General features: G+C 44.8%; 1 protein-coding gene across 3 annotated transcripts in view; it reads left to right on the forward strand.

Annotated features, from left to right (window-relative positions):
* The window catches only part of MEGF11 (multiple EGF like domains 11), a 386,245-nt gene that overhangs the window by 290,538 nt on the left and 73,053 nt on the right, over positions 1-22,654 (forward strand). For all 3 annotated transcript variants that reach the window (XM_019503962.1, XM_019503960.1, XM_019503961.1), the window contains exons 14-16: positions 10,033-10,179; positions 13,151-13,285; positions 19,293-19,421. In XM_019503962.1, coding sequence (XP_019359507.1) covers positions 10,033-10,179; positions 13,151-13,285; positions 19,293-19,421 — 411 coding nt within the window. The remainder of the gene's footprint in view (positions 1-10,032; positions 10,180-13,150; positions 13,286-19,292; positions 19,422-22,654) is intronic.

The raw sequence follows: 22,654 nt of genomic DNA on the forward strand, positions 1-22,654 counted from the left end.
AATGTAAATATCTATCCTCCAACCCACCCCATGAGATAAAATGACTGATTCTCACTCAGCTTTAGTCAGCACAGGTACCTGACCCAATCTTAATTGTAGCCTAAGCTCTTAGAGCCAGATCCAAAAAAGAAAAAGTGCTCAGACAAGTTAGATGGAATTTAGGAGCCTAAGTATAAGTGAGCCATCCACAAACGCCCCATCTCACTGCACAGGCCATGCCCAGACGTGCTGCCATCTTGGCTGAGCTAAATATCTCAGGCTTGTCTTGCACGTAAGCCCCTGTGCGGATGTAGGATTTTGTAAAGAGGGGTAGGGGGTGCATCATCCCGTATAACAATACACATTTTTCTCCAGTTAATGAGAAACTAGAAGATTTACTAATATGCTAAGGAAGGACCCAGTGCTATATCCTTTAGCTTAAGAGCACAGGAAAAACAAATATAACTTTATTGTAGTGTGTACTAATTTGCTATCTTATATGTCAAGTTTAAAAAACACAACCAACTAGGCAAAAATAGTCCAAGATATTGTTTTGGTAGTCCTGTAGTCATTATAGTTAAATGTACATTTCTTACTCAGATTTGTAAAATGAAACCTAGCCTTTTGGAGCATCTTGGCAATGCATCCAACAATTCAATATCAACCATTTCCACAACTGAGTTAATATTCATCTGTATTAATAGTACCACACTTGAGGTAAGGTTTTTATCTAGAAATAAAAACAGTCTGCCGGGCTGTGAATTAGAATAGAGGCGTTAACTAGGAGTAGCTGACAGACAGCAAAATTGCAGAAGAAAGGAGAATTTGATTAAAGGAACATCAAGACCATTAAAAAGGAGAGAGAGCTGTTGACACCTGTGCAATAAAGAGATTAGCAGGAATCAGGTAGATTACATGAGCCTAAAGACTCCCTCACCACTGCCTGAACAGAAATGCTGCTGCCTTTCCCAGTTGGTTTTACAGTTTTGGGTGAAACAGGAATCAAAGTAGGGTGCGACTGCACCTCTGCCACATCCTGGATCTGCCCTATGCAATAGCCTAACGGTTAGGGTACTGCCCAGGACATAGGAGATTTGGATTCGAGGCTGTCCTCAGCCTGAGTGGTTTCAGTCCCACAGCTTCTGCCTCCCAGGAAAGCACTCTAGTGACCAGAATAGAGGCTAGGATGTGGTGGGGGCATTCTCCACCTCTCCTGGCGGAGTGGAGCCACTTTGTGAAAAGGGTGCAGGATTCAGGGAGCTTGCAAGAGACCAGACTGAAGGGAGTGTGAGTCTGCAGCCCTGGCTGAGTGCTCTGAATTTACTGTATGAAGGCCGAGAGACGGCTCCACCACAGTCCTCCGACTGTGTTTGAGAAGTGAGCAAGCTCATCAGGCGGGAATGACTGAGTGCAAGAGGGGGCCTCATTCTGCAGCTCCCGGCCTCAGGCAGGCACCTGGCTCAAGGTGACAGGTTGGCGCCTGAGTCCAGGAGATCCATAGGATTACACACACAGCCCTGCCTGTTGTGCTCCTCTAGGCTGCCATATGCGTCCTCCTACTAAGCCTGCTGGCTGTTGCAGACCCTGTTCCAAGGTGCTGAACCCTCCTCATTCACTGCACAGGAGAAAGAGGCGCCTGACTCAGATTTGGGAATTCTACTCCCAAAAACAGGCACCCGAGAGTTAGGTGTGAAAACACTCAAGTGTCACCTTGCCTAAGCCCCTTGTGGGTCTGGCCCTTGCTAGCTACCTTCCTTGGAGTGATTTGGGAGTGTTTCGTCTATTAAAAAGACTGGATAGCAGTCAAACTCTCCACCTATAAAAAGTGCCCCCTTTGCCAGCTGGCGGACAACTCATTCTTTCCCAATCCATGGCACCTCCTGACCTGAAACCACATCAAGAGTGTGGGACAAGGTAGGAAGGAAGGTGCCTGAAAGGATTAAAGAGAATTAGGTTGCACTTGACTCCTCCCAGCAACACCTCTCACAACCAGTCCCTCCTCGTGGTGACCACAGCCTCCTTCCTTCGTGACATGTGATACCAAAAAAGTGGCTCCTACCTGGAAAACAGCAGTCCTGACAGCAGACAGCATTTTGGACTATCCAGTTGCCTGGGGGTTAAAGTTACTGCCTGAGCAAAGAAACCTTTGAAGTTCTCATTGCAAAAATTCCCTGCCTTACATGCTTCATATCAGAATTGTTCTATAGATAATTAAAAATGGGGCCCGGATTAGTACTCCATGGAGGTGCATTAGGCTGTAAATGTATTACATTCAGAATAACACTTACATTAATGGGTGCATAAATTCCCCATGCATCGATGAGAGAAAAGACAATTTAGAGTCTTTCACTGGCTGCCCGAGCAAGGCTTGTACTTCATTATTCAGGGTCAGATTATGGAGCTTTCACTCAGACTGATTAGCTGCTACTCACCGGAGTAGCCTCATTGAAATCCCCAGGGCTTCCTGGGTGAGTAAATATTCACCAGCATAAGTAAGGGCTCCAGAATGTGTTCCTTAAAGTGGTTTCATGGCTAGAAGAGCACTTTGAAGGCTACAGTGAATGTGACTGCCATTACCGCAGGAAAAAAGCATTCATTACATAAAAACAAAAATAGCTTCTTTGCACATTGGTTGAGCAGCCATCAGTTGCTTGCCTTCTCCTGCTTTCTGTCTGAACCACAGACAAAAGACTTTCCTGACTTCACCACCTCCCAGAATCTGAACCATCATGAACTTTGCTCTGGTATTTCTGACTGGTTCTGAGTCGACTACCTGAGGCAAGTCTAGAAACAGGAATTAATGTGAAGAAGGGAAAGCATCAAGGATTCCCTATGAAATCCTGCTCATGTGCTGTCGTAATCCCTTCTGAACAGCAGATCCAGAGCTAATCTGACATAGTTCTTGTGTTCTTATTGAATTTTCCTTTACCCGATACAAATTGAAGGAGCAACGTATTTAATACATAGCAAAGGGCAGTTATCTGATCCCTAGTAAAAAATAGATTTAAACAGGTGTAATATCTCAAACAAGAATAAAAGAACACTAAGAGAACAGGGAAAGGGAAAAAAGGAAGAGGGAAGGGAGGGTAAAGTATTAGGAAGATGATTATCTTAAACAAATGGTCCAGTTACTTCATTCTTGAAAAAATAGCCTTCCCAGATGTTGATAAACCCCTTTTCCATTATTCTGATTGCATCTTCCTCGGAGTTATTGTGTGCTAACGAGTGACATTGTGTGCTGCCTTTTCCCCCTAAACTCAACAGGCTGGCAAAGAATGTAATCCAGCCATTGCAGACCTTCGTGCCTTGACACTGCAGATCAAATCTGAGCACTTTACTTAGGCTCCTAGTTCTGCGTTTGGGTGGTCTGCCTGGCACTGCAGCACTCAAGGCCTCTTCCAAAGCCTGTTAAAGCCTTCTGTTGAACTTCAGCCAGCTTCATGGCGTCTAGGCTCTGGGACACATATTTGAGAACTGGTGAGGCCTCACCTACAGCGCTGAATCCAGTTTCAGAGCTACACTTCCAGAAAGCTGTAGGCAAGAGCCACAAAAATATAAGAAATCAAGAAAATACAGCATCTGAGATGTGGTTGGAAGAACAGGGATTATTTAGTCTGGAGAAGAGAAAACTGAGGGGGAATGTGATAACAGACTTCAACTACCGACAGGTTGTTATAATGAGGATAGTGGTTTTCCGCAGGGGACAGATCAGGAAGTAATGGGGCTTATATGGTCACATGTGGGGTTTAAGATGGATGTAAGCCATCTCCATCCTTGTTAGTTTTGAAGCACAGGTTGGATAGACATCTGTCACGAATCCTGCCAGCCCTTCCCCTGGGATCCCACACTGTGGAACAAGGGGGACAAATGGCAGCTTGCTAAGGGGTAGCGGTGTGAGGGTCCTCCCTCTGCCCGCTAGAAACAGAAGCAGTTACCTTTTGCTGAGGACCACCCCGCCGCTGCATGCAGCTCCTTCATCAGCAGTGCAGTTCCAGACCATTTCCAAGACAAGCCAGTGCCTGCCGCATCCTGCCTGGTATTCCATAAAGCTTATACATGTCTGAAATAGTCTTTCAGCCTCTGGTCATTGGGACATCATTTTCAAATGACCTGTTGTTGAAGACATTGTGTGTCTGTTGTGGTGGTCTTGTGGTTTCAAGGTGTGTCACCAGGTAGACAAACTGTCATAGGTGACTTGTAGGGGGCCGGGGGGGGGCACATGCCCCCTCCTCCCCCCTGAGATTGGATGCCGCCACCAGCTTCTGTGGGTGGCTCACTGCTTGCCAGCCCTGCGCTGCTGCCACCAGCTTCTACAGGTGGTCGCCACCCCCCCACGCCGCCAACACTGCCAACTTCTGTGGGCAGTCACCGCTCACCACCCTGCCACCAATGCTGCCACCTACAAATCGTGTCCCCCCAGTTTCAGGAGACACCAGCCACCCATGCAAACTGTTGTTTTGTTACTGTGGGAGGGAAAAGTTAGCAGGCACCCCAAATCCAAGTCATGCATGAAGCTCCAAACTTCAGGCTTCCACAGTATTGCCCACATAAATCTGATGCCTATTTATGCATAAAAAGCAGTTCTTTCCAAAGCTATTCAAATGCCAGAGATAAGAGATTATTATGACTTCATGTCATATTGAGAGACAGGTGGAGGAGAGCAAAATGTTTGTGTTGGATCCAAAATGTCTATTGAAATCACTCCTGTCATTGCTAATTTATGTTGCATCTGTCTTTAGATTGTGATTATTGAAAAAAAAGATGAAGCTCTCATTCAGAGAAATAATTACAGTTGTACATCGATAGATACATAGTTAAAGTACATAGGGGAAAAGCTACATCCTATAATTTATCAAATTCCTACATCCCTGAAAAATAATTAGACTGCGTGCAGCTCATGGACCCTGTTACAGAGACTAATGTCAAGGGGATAGATTGGTCAGAAAATAGGCCACTGGCTCTCATTTATTCTGTCTATTTTTTCTCTCCTATTGTTTTTGGAGTAATAGTATCAAATTGTCTGGAGACAAGGCAGAAAAACAACAGCAGGCTTTATTAAGAGCCAGAGATCTAATCACGGAGCATGAGTGAAACTGCACGAGCGGACCAGAGAGAAAAAGGGAATTCCATTTCTCTCCAGCTCTCAAGGAATTTCGTCCACTGATATCCTTCAGCAGGACATACCCACAAGCGATATGAACTGGTGACAAACTCCTATTGCCTCATAGGAGGACACGACATTATGGCTAACAACGGAAGCATTATACAGCCTAACTCTTTCACAGATGCCATAGACATGAGGTCCCCATCTGCCTCTTTTCTCCCTCTTTCTTGCTCCATATTCCTCATGGTCATTTATATAATATTTTTATGACCTGGCTTCTAATATTGAAGGCAAACAGCCATAATTTCAGTGGCTGTAAATCAGTGTCGCTCCACTGAAGTCAGATTTACAACAGCTGAAAAACTGCAGCCATAAAAGGACTCCCCTTCCATCTTCACTAACTACCCCAGCCCCCAAAATGAGACATGGTCCTTGGACCGATGTCATACCATAGTCCTCTGGGGGATCAGACAAATTTGCTTCCCATTGGCAATTAACCCTACCCAGACCTCCCTTTCCCTCTCCCTCCATCTGACCTGCTTCTCTTGCACGGTGTGCTGCTTTTCTTTCTCGTGAATGTAACTTCCATGCTCCCGTGGGGGGGATCCCGTGTCAGACAAAGTGTTGACACTAGAGGGTTTTCTGGAACAGTTGACGTTGTGGTTAAATGCGCTGAACTTTCCCCTTTGGAGATCTAGGCTTGAATACACCCAATTGCAGAGTGAGCTCTTCAATCCCACTGGCCTGCCCAGTAATTATTCTCCCATCTCACTTGTTTAGGGGCTTTTACCCAAGGTTGAGCCAAGCACCAGCAAGGACCAAATGGCCAGTTGTTTTCCCACTCAGAACGAAGGTGCCCTAACAGCACACTTGAGGGAAGACTCCTTGACCCAAAGCTGCCCTGGGGTAGGGTAGGGACTGCCTCTTGGGAGTTCCCCCATCCTTGCCTTTTTAGACTAGGGATAAACTGACCCCAAATACAATTTGAAAATGTTTATACAGCATTTCACACACTGGGTTCAGTTTCTGCAGAGCAGGATCTGCTTATGGGGTATAAACACCTCTTGCAGTATGTATGTGGTGAAATAGCCACTGTCAAAGGAGTCACATCGCACCCCCAGACACGCAGGAGGACACCTCAAAGGACAGCAGTGGAAACGGTGCAGATCCCATTGCCTATACACCACAGCACCTCACAGCAGAGAGGGATTGGCACCAAGACTTCAGTTTGCAGCTTGGATTAAGGGCCACCGGGGATTACAGCTCTCTCCCTAGCCTGCAGTTTCTGTCTGTGGTTTTGCCCTTGTACAACAGATGACTAGCTTTATGCAAGTTCCCTGAATTCCTTTTATAATCCCACCCCCCCAAAAAAAATCTTGGTGAAGAAGCTCCTGGCACCAAGAGCCTCATGAGACAAGATCATTTCCCAGCATGGAGGCAAAGGGGTATGCACATATGGAACTGCTTCTTCCAGCTTTGAGGACGCACTCTTCTGGTAGTTGTCTTCCTCATTTGTACATAAGGCATATAAAATGAGGGATTTGTTCATAAATCATGAACCTTTGGTTGCAACTTGAGATTATGCTGAAATATGTAAACTTCAGCATTTTCTATATTTCTGGGAATTACATATTGAACACTAATTGCTTATCAAAAATGTTCATCAGCAAGTTTTTAAGTAAAGATTAAAGTTTTGCATTAAGGAAGCTTAATGCTCCACTAGCTCTGATTGTAAAGTATCTGGGAGTGATACACTCACCCTTGCTATACTGTCAAATGAGGGAATTGTAAATTAAGGTGCTTCTTCAGCAAAATATACATGCCCAGATGCAACTTAAACTGCTTGTTTTTATTTGCAAAGCAGCATGGGCGCTGGCATCCAAAAGAACAACTTTCCTAAGGATTCATTTGGAAATAATATAAAGCCTGTTCTGCAAAAATGGATCCTTCAGTCATCTTCTGAATATTAATAAATAAAATAAGAGCTGTAAGAGATGGAAGTGTCTCATAGAAGGTTTTCTTTCTTTTCCCCTTTACATTTTGTTAGAACAATTGGCCTCACAATGACTCATTGCTTTAGTTAGAAAAGGGAAGACATCCCTCATTATTCATTACTTAGGGAGAGGTTTTGCTACTGCAGAGAACAGCCGTGCATTCTAATTCAGCTACCTTTCAAAGGAGAGGAGCCAATGTCATCATTTCCCAAACTTTGGAAAAAGAAGCAAGAAAGAATGCTGCTTGTCTCCATTTCTAAATAGTCCATCTGCAATAAAAAAATTTGCATTTTAAATACAACAATCGGGAGGAAAAGACACCCATTCTTCTAAATGTATATCTAAGTTTAATTTCTGGAGCCTGAATGGGGCACTTAAAAGTATAAATGTGCCTATGTATGTACATATAGTAGGCCTGCTTTTTTATTCTAGTATTTCCTTATGCTTATCCTACATTATATACCAGCACTCACATTCATAGAATATGTAACCTAAATGTGCCAAAGGCTTCTTTTATTTCAGTAGTGATTTTTTATTATTTGTCTCTCAGGTAATTTTGCTTACATCAACTCTTCCTTGAGGTTTTTTTGTTTGTTTTTTGAGTCCTTTTTGTTTGGCTTTGTGTGCTTAAATATTAAGGGGGTGAGTTTTATTATATTTTTATTGTATTTTAATTTGTTTTTTATTAAGTTGTACAGCTGTGGCTCTTTGTAAATAAAGCTATGATTGTGTATTACTAGAAATCCCATTTCAAACTGCTTTTTGCCAGCCTTGGTTAAGATTTCCTAGGAAGGGTCACCATAATTGTGTGATTAATCTTCAGAAAAAGGAAATTTCAGCTCTGCGGTATTTTTAGTCTATTAACTTCAGAGATTTATAAAACTGCCTTGAAACTGCACTGTAAGTGTGTTTATAATGACTTTTAGCTGATTTAATAATCCTCAAAGTTTGGTAACTGTACAGATTGCAGCTTCACAAATACAGTACATTACCTGTAGCATCCAGATGAAGTTATCAGAGGTGTAGGAAATTACTTGGGATTGTATTTATCCTTCGTAGTGCATTAATCCAACCTCTGGCTAAGGCTGGATCTTTCAGAATCCTTGTCTGCATTTATCCCATTATGCAGCGGGAACATGTGCATGGATGATAAAGAACCTCTTCATGTTGAAAGTGTGGCTAGGGCACGTGTATGCCATCAAATCTGGGTGAAGCAGTTGTAAGGCACCTGGTGAGGTAACGTTGTTAGGAAAATTTTCAAGGCACCGTCTGTATTTTTTTTGTGTTATCAGTTTCTACAATGTGCCAAAGCTAATGCCACTTCCTGCTGCTGCCAGCTTTTTATGTCTCCCTTAGTTCCCAGTCCTACAAACCTTTACTCCTCTGAGAAGCCCTTAATCATGTGAGGAGCTCTGCTGAACTCAGCTGTGGGTCCTAACTTACTCACAGAAGGAAGAGCTTCTCTGGCGGGTAACAGTTTGTAGGCTCAAATCCCACAGTTGATACAGGTGTCTAGAGACACCAGGCTGGTATTTAAGTCACCAATTAAAACAGCGCAAGAGAGCGATGCTTTGAAGTTGGGCAGCAGAGCTTTTCTGCACTTCTGAAGCTTTGATTTTCATCATAATAAATGTCAAACTATTGCTTTGGGAACATGGGGACTGGAGTTGCCGCTCTTGGTCTCCTCTTGTTAAACTGCAAAATGGAGAAGTCGCACCCATGCATTGCTGCTTGCAGGATTGGGGTCTGAAGGCATTAACGCTCAGACGCTGTGCTGGAAGGTCACCGTGTGATGACCCAGACCCATGTGACATGCCGGGGTTGAGACGGGAAGTGGACAGTGTCCCCCCCGTAGAACTAAACAGACATTAAGACTTGGAGAAGGAAAGACTTTTCTACAGAGCTCTGACTCAGGCGTTTTCATTCTCCCATTTCACAGCGAGGGGCTTGGAAGCAGAATTGAACTGGCTGCTCAGTTCCAGCCCTGTGTTCTCTGATCTTTTTTTAAAAGACACTTGCTGCCCTTTGTTCCCACTGACAATGCTTAGGGGTCAGTCCTATGTGGTACTGCGTTCTGCAAGGGAGATGCAATGCAGAAGAGGATCCAGGATGTTATAGAGTGGGATGCAGGAGCAGTGGCCAGCACTGCAGGGGTGGCTGCAGCCCAGCTCCCAGGCTCCTGCCTTCTCTTCTCTCTGGTTGGGAACTTTAAATCCCGAAGAAAGTCAGCATTTCCCACCTCCCTTCCCCTCCCTGCTCAGCGGCACATCCTCTCCCTTTCCCTCTCCAGGCCCTCCCCATTCTGCACCCCCTCCCCCACTGCCAGTATCCATGCTGTCCCTGCTGACCCAGGGGTGAGGGGAGCTCCTGTCCTGCTCCAGCCGGGCTATGCAGGGCTGGGCTCAGCCCAGGATGGCAGCAGTGGGCAGGTGGATTTCCCTTCCCTGTGCCTGCTTCCACACTGTCAGGGAACACCCAGGCTGGTGGGACCTGCCTGCATGGTTCCCACCATCACCAGTCCACCGAGTCCAGCCCCTGTGCAGCCCAGCTGGAGTGGGACAGGAGCCCCCAGGACAACTCAGACACTGGCAGTGGTGGCAAGGGATCGGGGAAGGGGAGGGGACGTGTCTCTGCGCATGGACAAGGGAGCGGGTAATGCTTATCTTCATTGGGACTTTAAAAAGTCCCACGCTGCTGCTCCTGCTGTGTGATCTGAAGGGGTGCAAACACACCACTGCACCCCCCGGCCCTATACACCCTGCAGGATTCAGCCCTTGTGTATACTGCACTGTCCATGCATGAAGCAGTTGTTATGAGCAGAGGAGATGTTTCTTAGCCAGGCTGTCTGGTTTGTTCAATAACGTGCCCCAACTCTGCAGTGCACTCATGCACCCGTGTGATCCCCGAATAGAACAGGCTGTGTTGAAACCTATTCCATGTATTTATGTTCTTCAGGCATCCGCTGTGATAACATGTGCACCCAGGGCCACTGGGGGCCAAACTGCTCCATCTCTTGCAACTGTGAGAACGGAGGATCCTGCTCACCAGAGGATGGGACCTGTGACTGTGCTCCAGGATACAGAGGACCGATGTGCCAGAGAAGTAAGACTTACTGTCCTGATAAAAGCAAGTATTTACTTGGGGCTCCATGCAGCACAACAGAGGCACAGGTCTCTGAGCTGCACAAGCCAACGGCAGGCTTGTGGTCTCAGGGGAGAGAGTAGCTCAGGAAACGCTCCTTTGTCAGTCAACTGAGGAATCCTGAAAGAAAGCAATCTCAATAGTGTGCTCCTGCTGCAGCCTTCCTGCTACTCCAGGTCCATTCGCCTCTTGGGGACTGCCCAACATAGAAGAGTTATTGCAGCTTTTTAATTCGGTCCCTGGAGGACAGGTGTATTGTGAGAATACCAAATGTTGCACTGTAAATGGTTCTGGAGAATAAGGAAGGAAGACAGAGCAACATGTCCTGGTTTAACAAGCAGTTCAGATAGCAGACACAAGCACCATCCTGAGTCAGTGATCATCCTCAGGACCTCCATTCTCACAGAGGAGTGTCCAGTCAGTCCTCCACCCCTGGGAGGGGCATTTATTGCTGCAAAGCAGGAGAAGCATCACTGTTAATCAACCTCAGAAAGGTTCGGGGCAAAAAGAAAGTAAAAGCACCATGAAGGTAACTGCAGGAGGTGCGTCTGCTGGGATTCAGGGACAGGGCACAGGTTGCATGCACAATTCAACAGTGGGAGTGAGGCTGTTTTCTTTTGCTTGAGTTTCAAACAAGGTCCAGGCATAAAACATAGCAGCCGGTGAAAGCGGAGGTCAGAGTTCATCCACCATGTAGATACAGGCAAGAGTCTTCTGCAATCCCTTATACAGTGGAGAGTGGCTGTGCACCAGCTCACAGGGTCAAGGGCTGATAGCAGGCTCATGCAGAAGTCTTGCTCCTAGAAGGGGAAGCAGAGGAGCCTTGATGCCCACCTGGGATTGTTGCAGTAAGGGTAATCTCCATCCCCGTATTAAAATGCGCTAAGGAAATAAAACCTTCTCATTCACTTTCCCTGGAAAACTGCTTCTCCTTCCTCTCCTTAGGACATTTCTATGCCCATTTCAAGACCTTCTGCAGCTTTCTGCCTATCCACACACAAAATGGATTCACCTTGATTAATCTTCCTTCTTGTGGCATCATGTGGAACCCCCCCCCCCCCCGCCATGCTGGAGTCCCAGTTCACCCACACACCCACACCCACACACACCCACACACACACACACACACAAGGCTGAGTATGAATTAGAGTCTAAGTGTGAATTAGAGACAACACCCCCCAAGTAGCACCTGGAACTGGGTAGAAATGTTTGTATAATATTCTGACCTCAGTCTATAAGCTGAACTCTAGTGTCAGCCTGAAGCTTATGTGACCTGTATGGCAGCACTGGAGAGCTCTCTCATGGTCTGTTACAGTGTGCACACGCACACACACACACCCCTTCTGATTTTCTAGGTTTCACTTGACACTTACGCACACTCGTCTCCAAAATATAATTTGTAGCTGACACATTTTATTTAAAGTCATTATAGCAATGACCTCTAGCACTGCTATACTTAATGGCCTATAAGCATTTTCATTATAAACCCCAATTTCCAGGTGCTTCAGCATATCTATGGAGCTGTAAAACTTCTTTGCAAGGCTGAAACATGGCACTCAAAGCAGTCAGGAGCTAGAGAAGAAATTGTTTTATAAATCTGAAGCCCTGTAAGCGCTAAAACGTAGGGAAGTTAATCGTTTCTGGCCTTTCTGAGCTGAAAAAGAGCTTAGTTTTATCAGCTGAAGACGTGTAGGCCACAAGGGGCAAATCATGTCCCCAGCATGCAGCTCCCGTAAGCAGGTTTTGCCCTGAGGAGATCCATTGAGTATTCGTGGCAGGAGGAAAGCTTCCCCAAGCCTGAGACTGCAGAGATGCCCTGCAGCTTGTTCTGCAATAGCCCCTATGGCTGCTGAAATCCTTTTCTGCGATGATGCAGCCAGAGGATGTACCTCACATCCACTTGACCGTTCCCCAGGCTGTGGGGGCACGGACTCTGGAAGTGTACAGCTCTGCTGGGCCACGTGGGTTTGGACTCCCCAGGCAGGTTCTCAGGAAATTCAGCACTAGGAATGGAGGCAAGGATGGTACCTTTTGACTCAGCCGCTTTCCTTCTTCTGTGTCACCCGAGTTACTTCACTGGCACAAGTGCGTCACCACTGCTAGCCTTGCAGAACTGTCTGGGCGAGTGAGCTGGATTGTTTCATGGTGAGTTCATCACCAACACAACCATCAGCTGAGTGCCAGCTGCAGCGTCTGGGGCAATGTAAGAGCCCAGCTCTCACTGTGAGTCTACAGGGCTGGCAGAGAAATTCTCATCCACCTAAAAACAAGAGTAAATTAGACATGGCAACTCTTGAGTCAGCTTCACATAATAGGGAGTCACAGGAGGATGGAGGGAAACACATGAAGTCATTTCCACTGTCTCTTTTCTTACTGAGCTTTAGCCATGCATTGCACCTACCTGTGGCAGTGAATCTGGTCAATGGAGTTTCCCAACTACATTCACTTAGGAACAAGGGCAGTGTTCGAAGAGATGCTGAGCCCTTATTCTCTGACTTCTGGCTTTTATTCACAGTGGGCAAACCCTGCGGTATTTTCAGTCTACATTAATCCTGCAATTGCCTGGGTAATGTCCACAGGAGCCTTGTGGGATTACCCAGTGCACATCTGGCAGTCTTGCATGCGGTTACCATAATTACCCTTTTAGACACTGAGCCATGGACGGCTGCCACTGCTACAACTGCATGTACAAAGTAGCTGCCCAGTCGCACATGTGTTTGGTATCTAGTTTTTGTAGAAATCAGGCACTTAGTATGTCTGTGTGATCTTAAGTGCTGGAGGTGATTCCAGATGTGTTGTATATGGCTGTTTTTAGAATCGACATGGGGTCCTTTGCTATAGACAAATGCACAGACCAAGAGCATCTGTAATCCTGATTACCATGACAAGTCGTCTGAGCACCACTGACTAATGATCTTTACTTTTTCTCTAGTTTGTTCACCTGGCTTTTATGGGCATCACTGCAGTCAAGCCTGTCCTCAGTGTGTGCACAGCAGTGGGCCATGTCACCACGTGACGGGACATTGTGATTGCTTGCCTGGGTTTTTTGGTCCACTCTGCAACCAAGGTACTGACCCCCAAAATACCAGCTGGTTCTTTAAGTTTTACGTGCATGTGATCTGCAGTAGGAATGCTTATTGACTGATTGCAAGTTTTCTGCTTTGTATTTTTTTTTTAGTTTCAGCAGTTTAGTTCAGGAGGAACAATATTTCACTTCACAGGCAAAATGCAAATAGATACTTAGTCATCTTTTTGTAAATACGTTGTACTCCAACATGCATAAATAAAACAGTTCTGCAGCTCTGTATTTAAGTGCATATAAAATGTGACGCATGCTGTAAATATATCAGCTATTCAGTGCTTTCATTTTTCCTTCTGTTAATCTAGTGTGTCCTAAATGTGCAGTGGCACTTTCATGGGTTCCTTTTAAGCATGCGGGGCACACACATCCGGTAATATAATGACCTGCATTTTCAAAGGCGGCCACTTCAACCCAAATGAACAGCTAAGTAATGCACGCCAGCCTCATCTGCAATGAATAGGACCTTGCCCTATGAAAAGTTCCATTGCAATCAGGCCTGGACTGCTAGGGGGGTACAGAAAATTTGTCACTCAAGCAGCTAAATAAAATTGGCTTGGTTTTCAGAGGTGTGGAGCAACCCCGGCTCACACTAAAATCTACCTCTGACTCCCCAGTGCCTTTGAAAATTGGATCTCTCTTAGTTAGCTGCTGAACTTAGACACCCATGTCTTAAATGTTGGGCTCAGCTTCTCAGTGACATCCTAAGCCACCTGTGAAATCATGACAGTATTATGCAGAACCTGATTTATTGCCTGCTGCTATGAGTATTTTCTACATATAGATTTAATAGAGATTACTCTTAATGGCCACTGCCCTGGATAAGTCACAGGCCTTGTAAAAAATTGAACTGACACTTTCTAATGACCTGCTTTTCAATGTGTTACAAATTACAGACAGGATGTATGCAAAATCATTAAATGTAGATTAAATATAACCATATGTTTTCTTTTCCCTATGCTCTCTACTCCACTAAGCAGTATACCAATTAATGTATTAGAATGAGCATGTTTCAGCGAATTTGTCCATCTTATGTGAAAAGTTAGCCAGATTTCAAAATGCAGAGCTGGGCTCATTATCCTGTTAAGAAAGCTCTATTTTATTTTTGCTCAGCTGTTGAGTACTTCTGGTTTTACTTTGAAATGTTGATCTATCCAGCAGAATCACTTTAAAATATTCATGTCCTAATTAAAATCAATTTGTGTTGCCATTTGTCATAACCAGTTAGCATGTATTTTTTTTTTTGAGAAAGAAGAATGCTAATTAATGTTTTGCCTTAGAAGAAGGTGAAACAAACAATGCACTTTGTTCTGCCACTCGTCTCCTATTGACCCTGTTTTAGCAATAGGAGCATTTTTCCATTGCTAGCATGCTCCCAGGGTACACTCTGCAACATCAGAAGTTCCATGCATTGGGACTAGTTTATCTCAGAATTCAAAGCAGCAAACAACTAAGCAGCTGTTCTTTATAAATATCTTTCACAATCAGGTAGCAAATTGGGTTGATAATATGTTATGGCTGCCAGAACACACCTGACGTCCCAGCGGGACTCACTGAGTCCCACTTCAGAGCTTTTATAACTAATTAACATCACAATCAGAGTTGTACAATCAAAGCCTCACTTGTATAGAAAGTATTATTAGTCTTCATTTTATAGAGGGATTTCAAACATGTCTTGACGCTTTTAAGAAGTGCTAGTGCTTGGTGCTCACAGCTTTAAAGGCAAGTCATCATGTTAGAGCACAACCAGGTTGCTAAAACTAATGAGAACAACCATCTCTGCCGAATAGTTCTTCTAATCTTTCTGTGTTAACATCCCCTAGTACATCATACCATTTCTCCAAGCTGGAGGAAAGACAACAGGTGATCACACAGTAGAAATCCCCCATTAGCCTCCATCCCTTTTAGCTGAAAGCATTGCCTCTGCCTTTGTCAGCATCTGGATTAGGATCACAAACCCATCCATGGACATTATCATTGTGTATTGCAGAGTAAATCCGAGATGTATTTTAAGTTAGACTTCTGAGAACAATTTTTTTTGTAAGTAAATCCTGTTTTCATGTAAGTGTTGCTATCTATTTCCATCTTAAAGATGCAGTGAAAATATTGCATTTAAGCACCCTGAATAGGAAGCATTAGGATTGAATAATGACACAGTGTATGCAAGAACGCAGGTTGACAGATCATTTTAGTTTTTGTTCTTTCTCTGGTTCTTCCTTCCTTTTTTTTCTTTTGTGTTCTCTTTAGTTTTATCTCTTTTCAGTTAGAGCACTATTCTGTTTAGTGCATAATTTGAAAGTCAACTTTATCCACTCCTGGAGATAAGTCTGTAGCTAGACTGTACGCTATTGTCCTCTTTGCATTCTTAGGTTTCCTTCAGGGTAAGAGTAGAAGATGGCATATTGTATAAAAGCAAATGAATCACAGCTCAGGATTTCAATCTGCGACTGATTCACATTCGGAATAGATTGAGGTCATCTGCAGTGAATTCATATGAGAAAGTGAGAATAGTCGAAATGGCAAAAGAGTTGAATAATTCAGAGAAGTGCCTTAATCACTTTTTTGACATCACTATTATTTACAAGGGTACAAGTCCAGTTCCGTCTGTTACATTCCTCACGAAGACAGACTGTGTGTTTTATCTTGTTTTGAAGAGACATCTGTTTTTGTCAAGGAGCAGAGCCAATAAGAGCCCAGCAATTCAACAATTCATCTGTTGTAGAGAATAATACAATTACTGAGTATTGCCGAGCAGAGCTTTCCATCAATTTTAATGTTAAAGATTTCCTATAATTTGGTGGGAGGTTGAAGATATACCTATCTATTACCTTTATGCCACTGTTATGAGATTTCCCCTGAGAACATTCAGACATAGGCTTTTACACCATCATGGGGCAAGGCTCAAGAATAGTTTTGTTTGTTTTAAATTGCACAGTATCTGTTTTAGAAAAGCACATGCAGGCATATATAATACTTCTGTTACAACCCATTGATAGACATGGTTGTTATTTTTTGGTTTTAGTGCAATGGTAGCACTCAGTTATTACAGTGATGGATTCACTGGAGATGGATGAATCAGTAGGTGGGTGCTGATTTGAGATGAGCTTAATTTTCAGCAGCAGGCCATGTGCTTCATCACAGCAGTTGTCTTTCTCTAGGGCTAGGCTTATATGATGCAAATATTTGGGCTCAAAGAAGTTGCCATCTCTTTCCAATATGCACCTAGGACCTGATTCTGCAGGTTCCTGGGAGCTTTCCCCCATCCCATGTTGAACTGAGTCGCTGAGGGGAGATTTTCAAATGTGTCTAAAAGATTTCGGAGCATGGCTCACAACATCCCTGTCCATATCACCACGTGGGATCAGATCTCTGAGCAGAATTTGCTATTGCTATCACATAGTTACTACTGATATCATGTTGAGGTTTGCAGGGTGTAATGCAACATTATTGCCACATCAGACTTATATATCCTGGAAAGAACTTTAGATTTTTTCATGTGCCTGAATTAGCTCTGCGGCCAGGATCTGGGTAAAGGAGGATAGCATATTCTAGACAAGATGCTTGCAAGCTGTCATGGCCACAGTACGAGTTGCTGGCATTCTGAGGGATAATGACAGTGCGTATTACCCTTTTACCTTAACATAAATGACAAGGTATAAAAAAGTCATCATAGGCCTCGTTTGGGTAGGATATCCCATTCTTGGGCTTGTTAAGCAGACAAGCACAGAAAATTGATGGACCAGTGTAACAGGGAGTCAGAGGTTCCCGTTACTTTTTGGTAGAGGCAGCAGCAGGGATGCCCCTAGAATAGAAAGTGGGGAGATTGCATATTATGGACTAGCTGCAGAGGAGTAGGCAGCCAGGGACTCATAGGCTGCTAGTGCCTATTGCAGGGCTAGCTGCCCAGCAGTAATATGGTAGGGCAGAGCCCTGCTTGAGCAGTAAGGACATTGCTAAGGCAGCAAGTGTAGCAGCCATAAGCTGCCCTGGGGCTAGCTGTCAGGCACAAAAGGGGAACCCCTGTGGGTGGCTAGGGAGCCATCTAACCGGAAGGGGCAGGGCTTAGGAGGCACATACGGTCAGTGCCTGAGGGAAGATGGTCAGTTTGGCTCTGCAGGCAGCACGGAGAGGAGCTCCTGAGCAGGAAGGCTATGGGAGAACAACTGACTGATACTTGAGCTGCTCTGGAAACTGCAAGTAAGGAGCTTACGGCCTGCAGGCAAGCTAAGACCTAGAATGGGGAAGACTTTTGTTATCTGGCCAGTGGGCTTGTGTGTATGTTCTAGTTTATACCGGTGGACTGGCTGTGGCTAGAAGGGGTGATGAGGAGACCACTGTGGCACCCAAGGGGCCCATGTCATTTCCAGCCCTGCAAGGGACCAGGCTTAAGAGACAGGCAAGCAGAAGCCTAGAGTGTTAAAGCCTAGACTAAGAAAGCCAATAGAAATGGCTTTGAGCTGAGAGGCTAGGGCCATAGCTCAACAGAGGCAGAAACCACAGCTGGGGGCCCAAAGCCCAAGAGGGGCAGGAGCTAGAGCTAAGGGCTCAGAGCCCAAGAGGGATGAAACAGAGGCTCGGTCCCAGGATCTGAAGTCCAGAACAGTGGGCCTGGGCCTGGGCCTGGACTGTGTACCTGGGGAGAAGGAAGGGGTGGAAGCCAGGAAGCCCAAGTCTTCAACAAGGGTGTGGAGGCCCGGAGGGGCCTGACAGTGACATCTGCAAGGCATGGGACTTACTGAATGCGTGGAAGCAGGTAACTAATTCAGCTCTTAAGGCAACAAGGGGGCACTAACAGGCCAAGAAGGCCCACTTAACACTTGAGGGCAGGATTGGGACCAATGTGATCCAGGAGGGGACTGCTAGCTGAAGGATGGATGGGGGCCCACGCTAGGACCCTCGAGCATCCTCTCTTTTCATAATCCAATTATTACAACAAAGGCGTGGCAGGAAGGAGGAATTGGAGGGTACCCTAGGAGCTGTAGCAGGGCAGGAATCACATAACTGCCCCTAAGGCCTGATCCTGTTACAGTCAGTAACTTCAAGTGCTCTGTGTAAGAGCTGTGTCCTGTTGCTCTTCTTCCAGCCCTACTTTCCTATGATCCTATGTTAGACAGACCCTTGGCTGGGCTGGTTTAGTCATGGATGAGCCTGCCTTGAGCAAAAAGGTGCACTGGATGACCCTTCCAACCTACTTGCCTATGGTGCTATGCTCCTTTTTGGTGTTCCATCAGAGAACACTTGCAGCAGATGCAGGGAAGGTGTGGTTAGCTCCTTAACATGGCTTCCAGCGATCCTTACTCCATGTTCTTGGATATCAATGCAAATAAGTATGGTCATCTCCTTGGCTGCTTCCAGCTGTTTTGCCACCCACCACCAGGAAGGACATTATTTTCTGCTAAAACATTCCTGCCTTTATCTTTGTCCCTTGATCTTCTAAGTTATCCACGTCACATCTCACATATCTCCTCACACCTTGCAGCACCATTCAGGCAATCCCCTGGCACCCTATCTGAGAATCATTGTGCTATTTGCTGCTCTGCTCTGAGCTCCTTCAACTTATTGTCCTGGTACCAACATGCCTCAAGCTGCATCCTTCCCATTCTTTCTCTAACTTTCAGTTTCTGTGATCTTAGCAATTACTTGTAACTGTACCAGGTACCATATTTTCAATCAGAAACATTTATCTCCTTGAACGATGAAAATGTTACCAACCAAAATGGGTTTAGAGTCACAGCGAAGTGGGATGGGAAGGGGCCCTGGGAGGTCATCTAGGCCAGCCCCCTACTCAAGGAGAGATCATCCCTATCTAAGCCATCACTGACAAGTGTCCATTTGACCTATTTGCTTCTGCCTTTTAGGTTTTTCAAGCATGAGTTTTACCCATGTGGCTCAAGCTGTTTGTCACGTAGGCAAAATATTATTGTAGATGCCAATTCCTGTCACTTCCTAATGCTCATAATGAACGGCTTGCATCAACTGTCTTGTATTTCCACAGTGTGTTCCAGTGGAAAATATGGGAAGAACTGTGCTGAAATCTGTCAGTGTACCAACAACGGGACTTGCAACCCTATTGATGGATCTTGTCAGTGCTTTCCGGGTTGGATAGGCAAAGACTGCTCTCAGAGTAAGCAAGATATTCTCCACTGTTTTATTTGCAATTGAAAATACGATTTTTTCCTTTTGAGCCTTTTAATGCTTTAAAATTAAGGACAAAATGATCAATTTCCAGGGAATTCCCTAAAGTGTTAGTGCAGCCAGTGCTTCACTCTCTTTATAGCTTATTTCTTTTAATTAATCTATGTTAGCTTTGGCCTGAATTAGTTTCTGCATTTGGAATTTGCACAGGCAGCTACTATCTTCTATTACAGTAAAGTGAGGTCACCAGCTCTTATCAGAGAAGAAAGATCTGCACTGCCTTTTAATTTCTAGTTGAACTTCCTTTTTTTTAATCACTTTCTTTCAGTTCTTACATTAGAAATTATTAACCAGTAAATGTTTTCCTGGCCCAGACACATACAGTTGAGAAATTAAGAAGATGATATATTTCTATTAAATTTAATTTAATTGTAAAAGTCAGTGTGGGTTTGGAGGGAGACATGGTATCTTTTTGAAAATTGCCCAGGTAAAAAGATTGGCATTGGCAATCCCAACGTGTCATTTCCTGAAAGCGTTCCTTAATTGAAGATAGATCACAGAGGGAAGCAATATCCTATCATTCAGAAATGTTACTTCATATTCAGGATACAACTAGCATATTAGATGGCATTCATAGTAAAATATATTAAACTTGCAGTGATAAAGTAGGAATCGGATAAAAACAGACAGCTGTAATTTTGCTTTTATTGTCTGTCTTCCACAGACAGAATATTGCTGTCACTCAAAAAAAAATTTTAAAAAGCATCCAGTTCCACCAATTGCTCATTATATTTAGCCATGTAATTGGAAAATTACTGTTAGTTTCTGTTAACCTTGGGGAAAAATGGAGTCCTCACTGGTTGCCAGGAAGACTGACCAGTTCTGCAGCAGCAAGTTCCTGTTGAGGCAGAAGGAAGATGGTCCAGGCTACTTCATGCTTTGGACTGACAAAGCATATTGAAGTAAACTTGGGTTCACAAAAGTTTGTACTCCCTGTATATATCACATTTAGTTAATCTATAAAAGTGTGCATCTACCCTGCCTTCTCACTGACTTCAGACTACCTCGCAAAGTGTACTGCCATGATTCTGCCAGTTTCCTCAGGGTTGCCCCTTCCTGGAGAAAGTGTGAGGGCTACTGACGTGACCGTAGCCCAGTGCCAACCAGTGCTGGATAGACAATCGGGGTGTGCTAAGTGGGCAGCACTGGATTTGGATTTGGCCTGATTTGGGGGACAGTGATTCGATTCACTGATTCAGATCAGTGTCCTGGTTCGATTCGGCTGAATCTGAAGATTCGATTCTGATTCAGAGAATCAGCGATTTGGCCATAGACCCAGCTTTATATGTTTTTTCTGCGTACCTTGGGGTACCGGATGTGGCTCGTGAACGCTGAGATGGTGGGGCAGATGGAATGTCCCATGGGAGCATGGGAGTGTCCCGTATGCACTCAGCAGCCGACTCAGAAGTGGACCACAAGTATTTCCAGGTCCGCTGCCAAGCTTGCAGGGGACCCCCACCCCCTGCACCTCCCGGCTCAGTGATCAGCCACAGGGAGGACCCTGGGTGCTCCCCCAGACCCAGGAGGCACTAGTAGCTGAGCCAGGGGGCAGGGGGGTCCCCTGCACGCTCAGTGGTGGACCCGAAAGTGGACCAGCAGTACTTCCAGTTCACTTCTGGGTCCGCCGCCGAGCATGCAGGGGACCCCCCTGTGCTCCCATGGGATGCTCCATCTTCCCCACCATCTCAGCATTCATGAGCCATGCCTGGTACCTCGAGGTACGTAGAAAAAACATGCAAAGCTGTGTCTACAGCTGAATTGTCTAATCTCTCCGAATCAATTTGGAGGCTTCCGATTCGATTTGGAGAGATTAATGGGTGTCCCAATTCAATTAGGATTTAGAGATTCAGTCGCCAGATTAGGCTGGATCTCCTCCGAATTAAATCAGTGACTGAAGCTTCGCACAGCCCTAGTAGACACATGTTCCAGGGCCTATATTGCTTTCCCTAGATTGGCCCTGCCAAACACCAAGGGTCCTGTAGGTGAGAGGGGGAGCTACAAAGGGGATGACTGGGACTTCTTGATGCCAGCTCTAGAGAAGTTAGGGAATCCTGTTAATACCCTTGTGCAAAGTCAGTGTAGCCAGAAGGGCTCACCTCTGGTTCTAGGGTGCCTGCTTTGGACCTAATCCCATCTCAACTTACATCTACAAGCTCCATGACCTTTCCTGGGATTCAGCCCATGGCAAAGATTTCTCTGCATGTCCAGACTGACTTACATCTGTCACATGCTAGGAATGAGCATTTACCTACAGAGCTGGAGCCAAAGGTATTTCATACTCAGCTAGCAAACAAAGATATATGTATAGGATATGTGGCTTACTTCATATACCCATATATCAAGTTTATTCCTAGCATCTACTTACAAAAGCTCATGCTTTTCTGAACTGCTTAGTCTCTGAGGTGCCACACTCACCCACCTTCTGCCTCACTTTAAACTAAAATAGCTAATGACCTCTGTCTATACCCTGAAACATCTACCAGGCCCTCTGGTCACAAACTGAGTACCCCAAACACTACAAGGGACTGTATTCCCTTCTCATACAAGTCCAAATGGAAATATTCACTCTCTATATTTAGGTTTCCTATAAACTATGATTTGCCGTATGAATTGATTTGTTCAACATGAAATCATAGAAAGTGATTCTTTTTTAAAAACCATCCAGAATATAGGTGCTTCACTGATGCACTTTATCATTTAGGATGCTCACACCTGGCACTAACAATTCTGGAAGTTAGTCCAGCTATATCTTGGACATGAGAACTTTATGTCAACTTTGAAAGAAGTATTAAGATATCACCTTTTGAAATATGTACCAGACTTGAAGATCTTAATTCAGCTATGAGTCCGTATCAATGTAAATAATCTGATTGTGTTGTTTTAAATTTGCAGTGATATTAAAGGTCCTTTGCATTATTTTCACAATGCGAATAGTGCTCTCTAGTTCAAACTACTTCAGTAAGGAAAATTAAATTACTTTCATGTCTTAAAAACCCATCTAAATTGACTCTGCAGATAATGCCACCAAGGCAGTAAGATTGAATAGAACAATCAGGGCAATCGACTAGTAAGCTCAGGTGCCTGCACACGAATGCACTGAGCCTGGGAAACAAGCAGGAGGAACTGGAAGTCCTTGCACAATCACGGAGCTATGACATGATT

Source organism: Gavialis gangeticus, unplaced genomic scaffold (genome assembly GCF_001723915.1).
Source record: "Gavialis gangeticus isolate Ggan-Ray unplaced genomic scaffold, GavGan_comp1, whole genome shotgun sequence".
In the NCBI taxonomy this organism is placed as follows: Eukaryota; Metazoa; Chordata; order Crocodylia; family Gavialidae; genus Gavialis; species Gavialis gangeticus.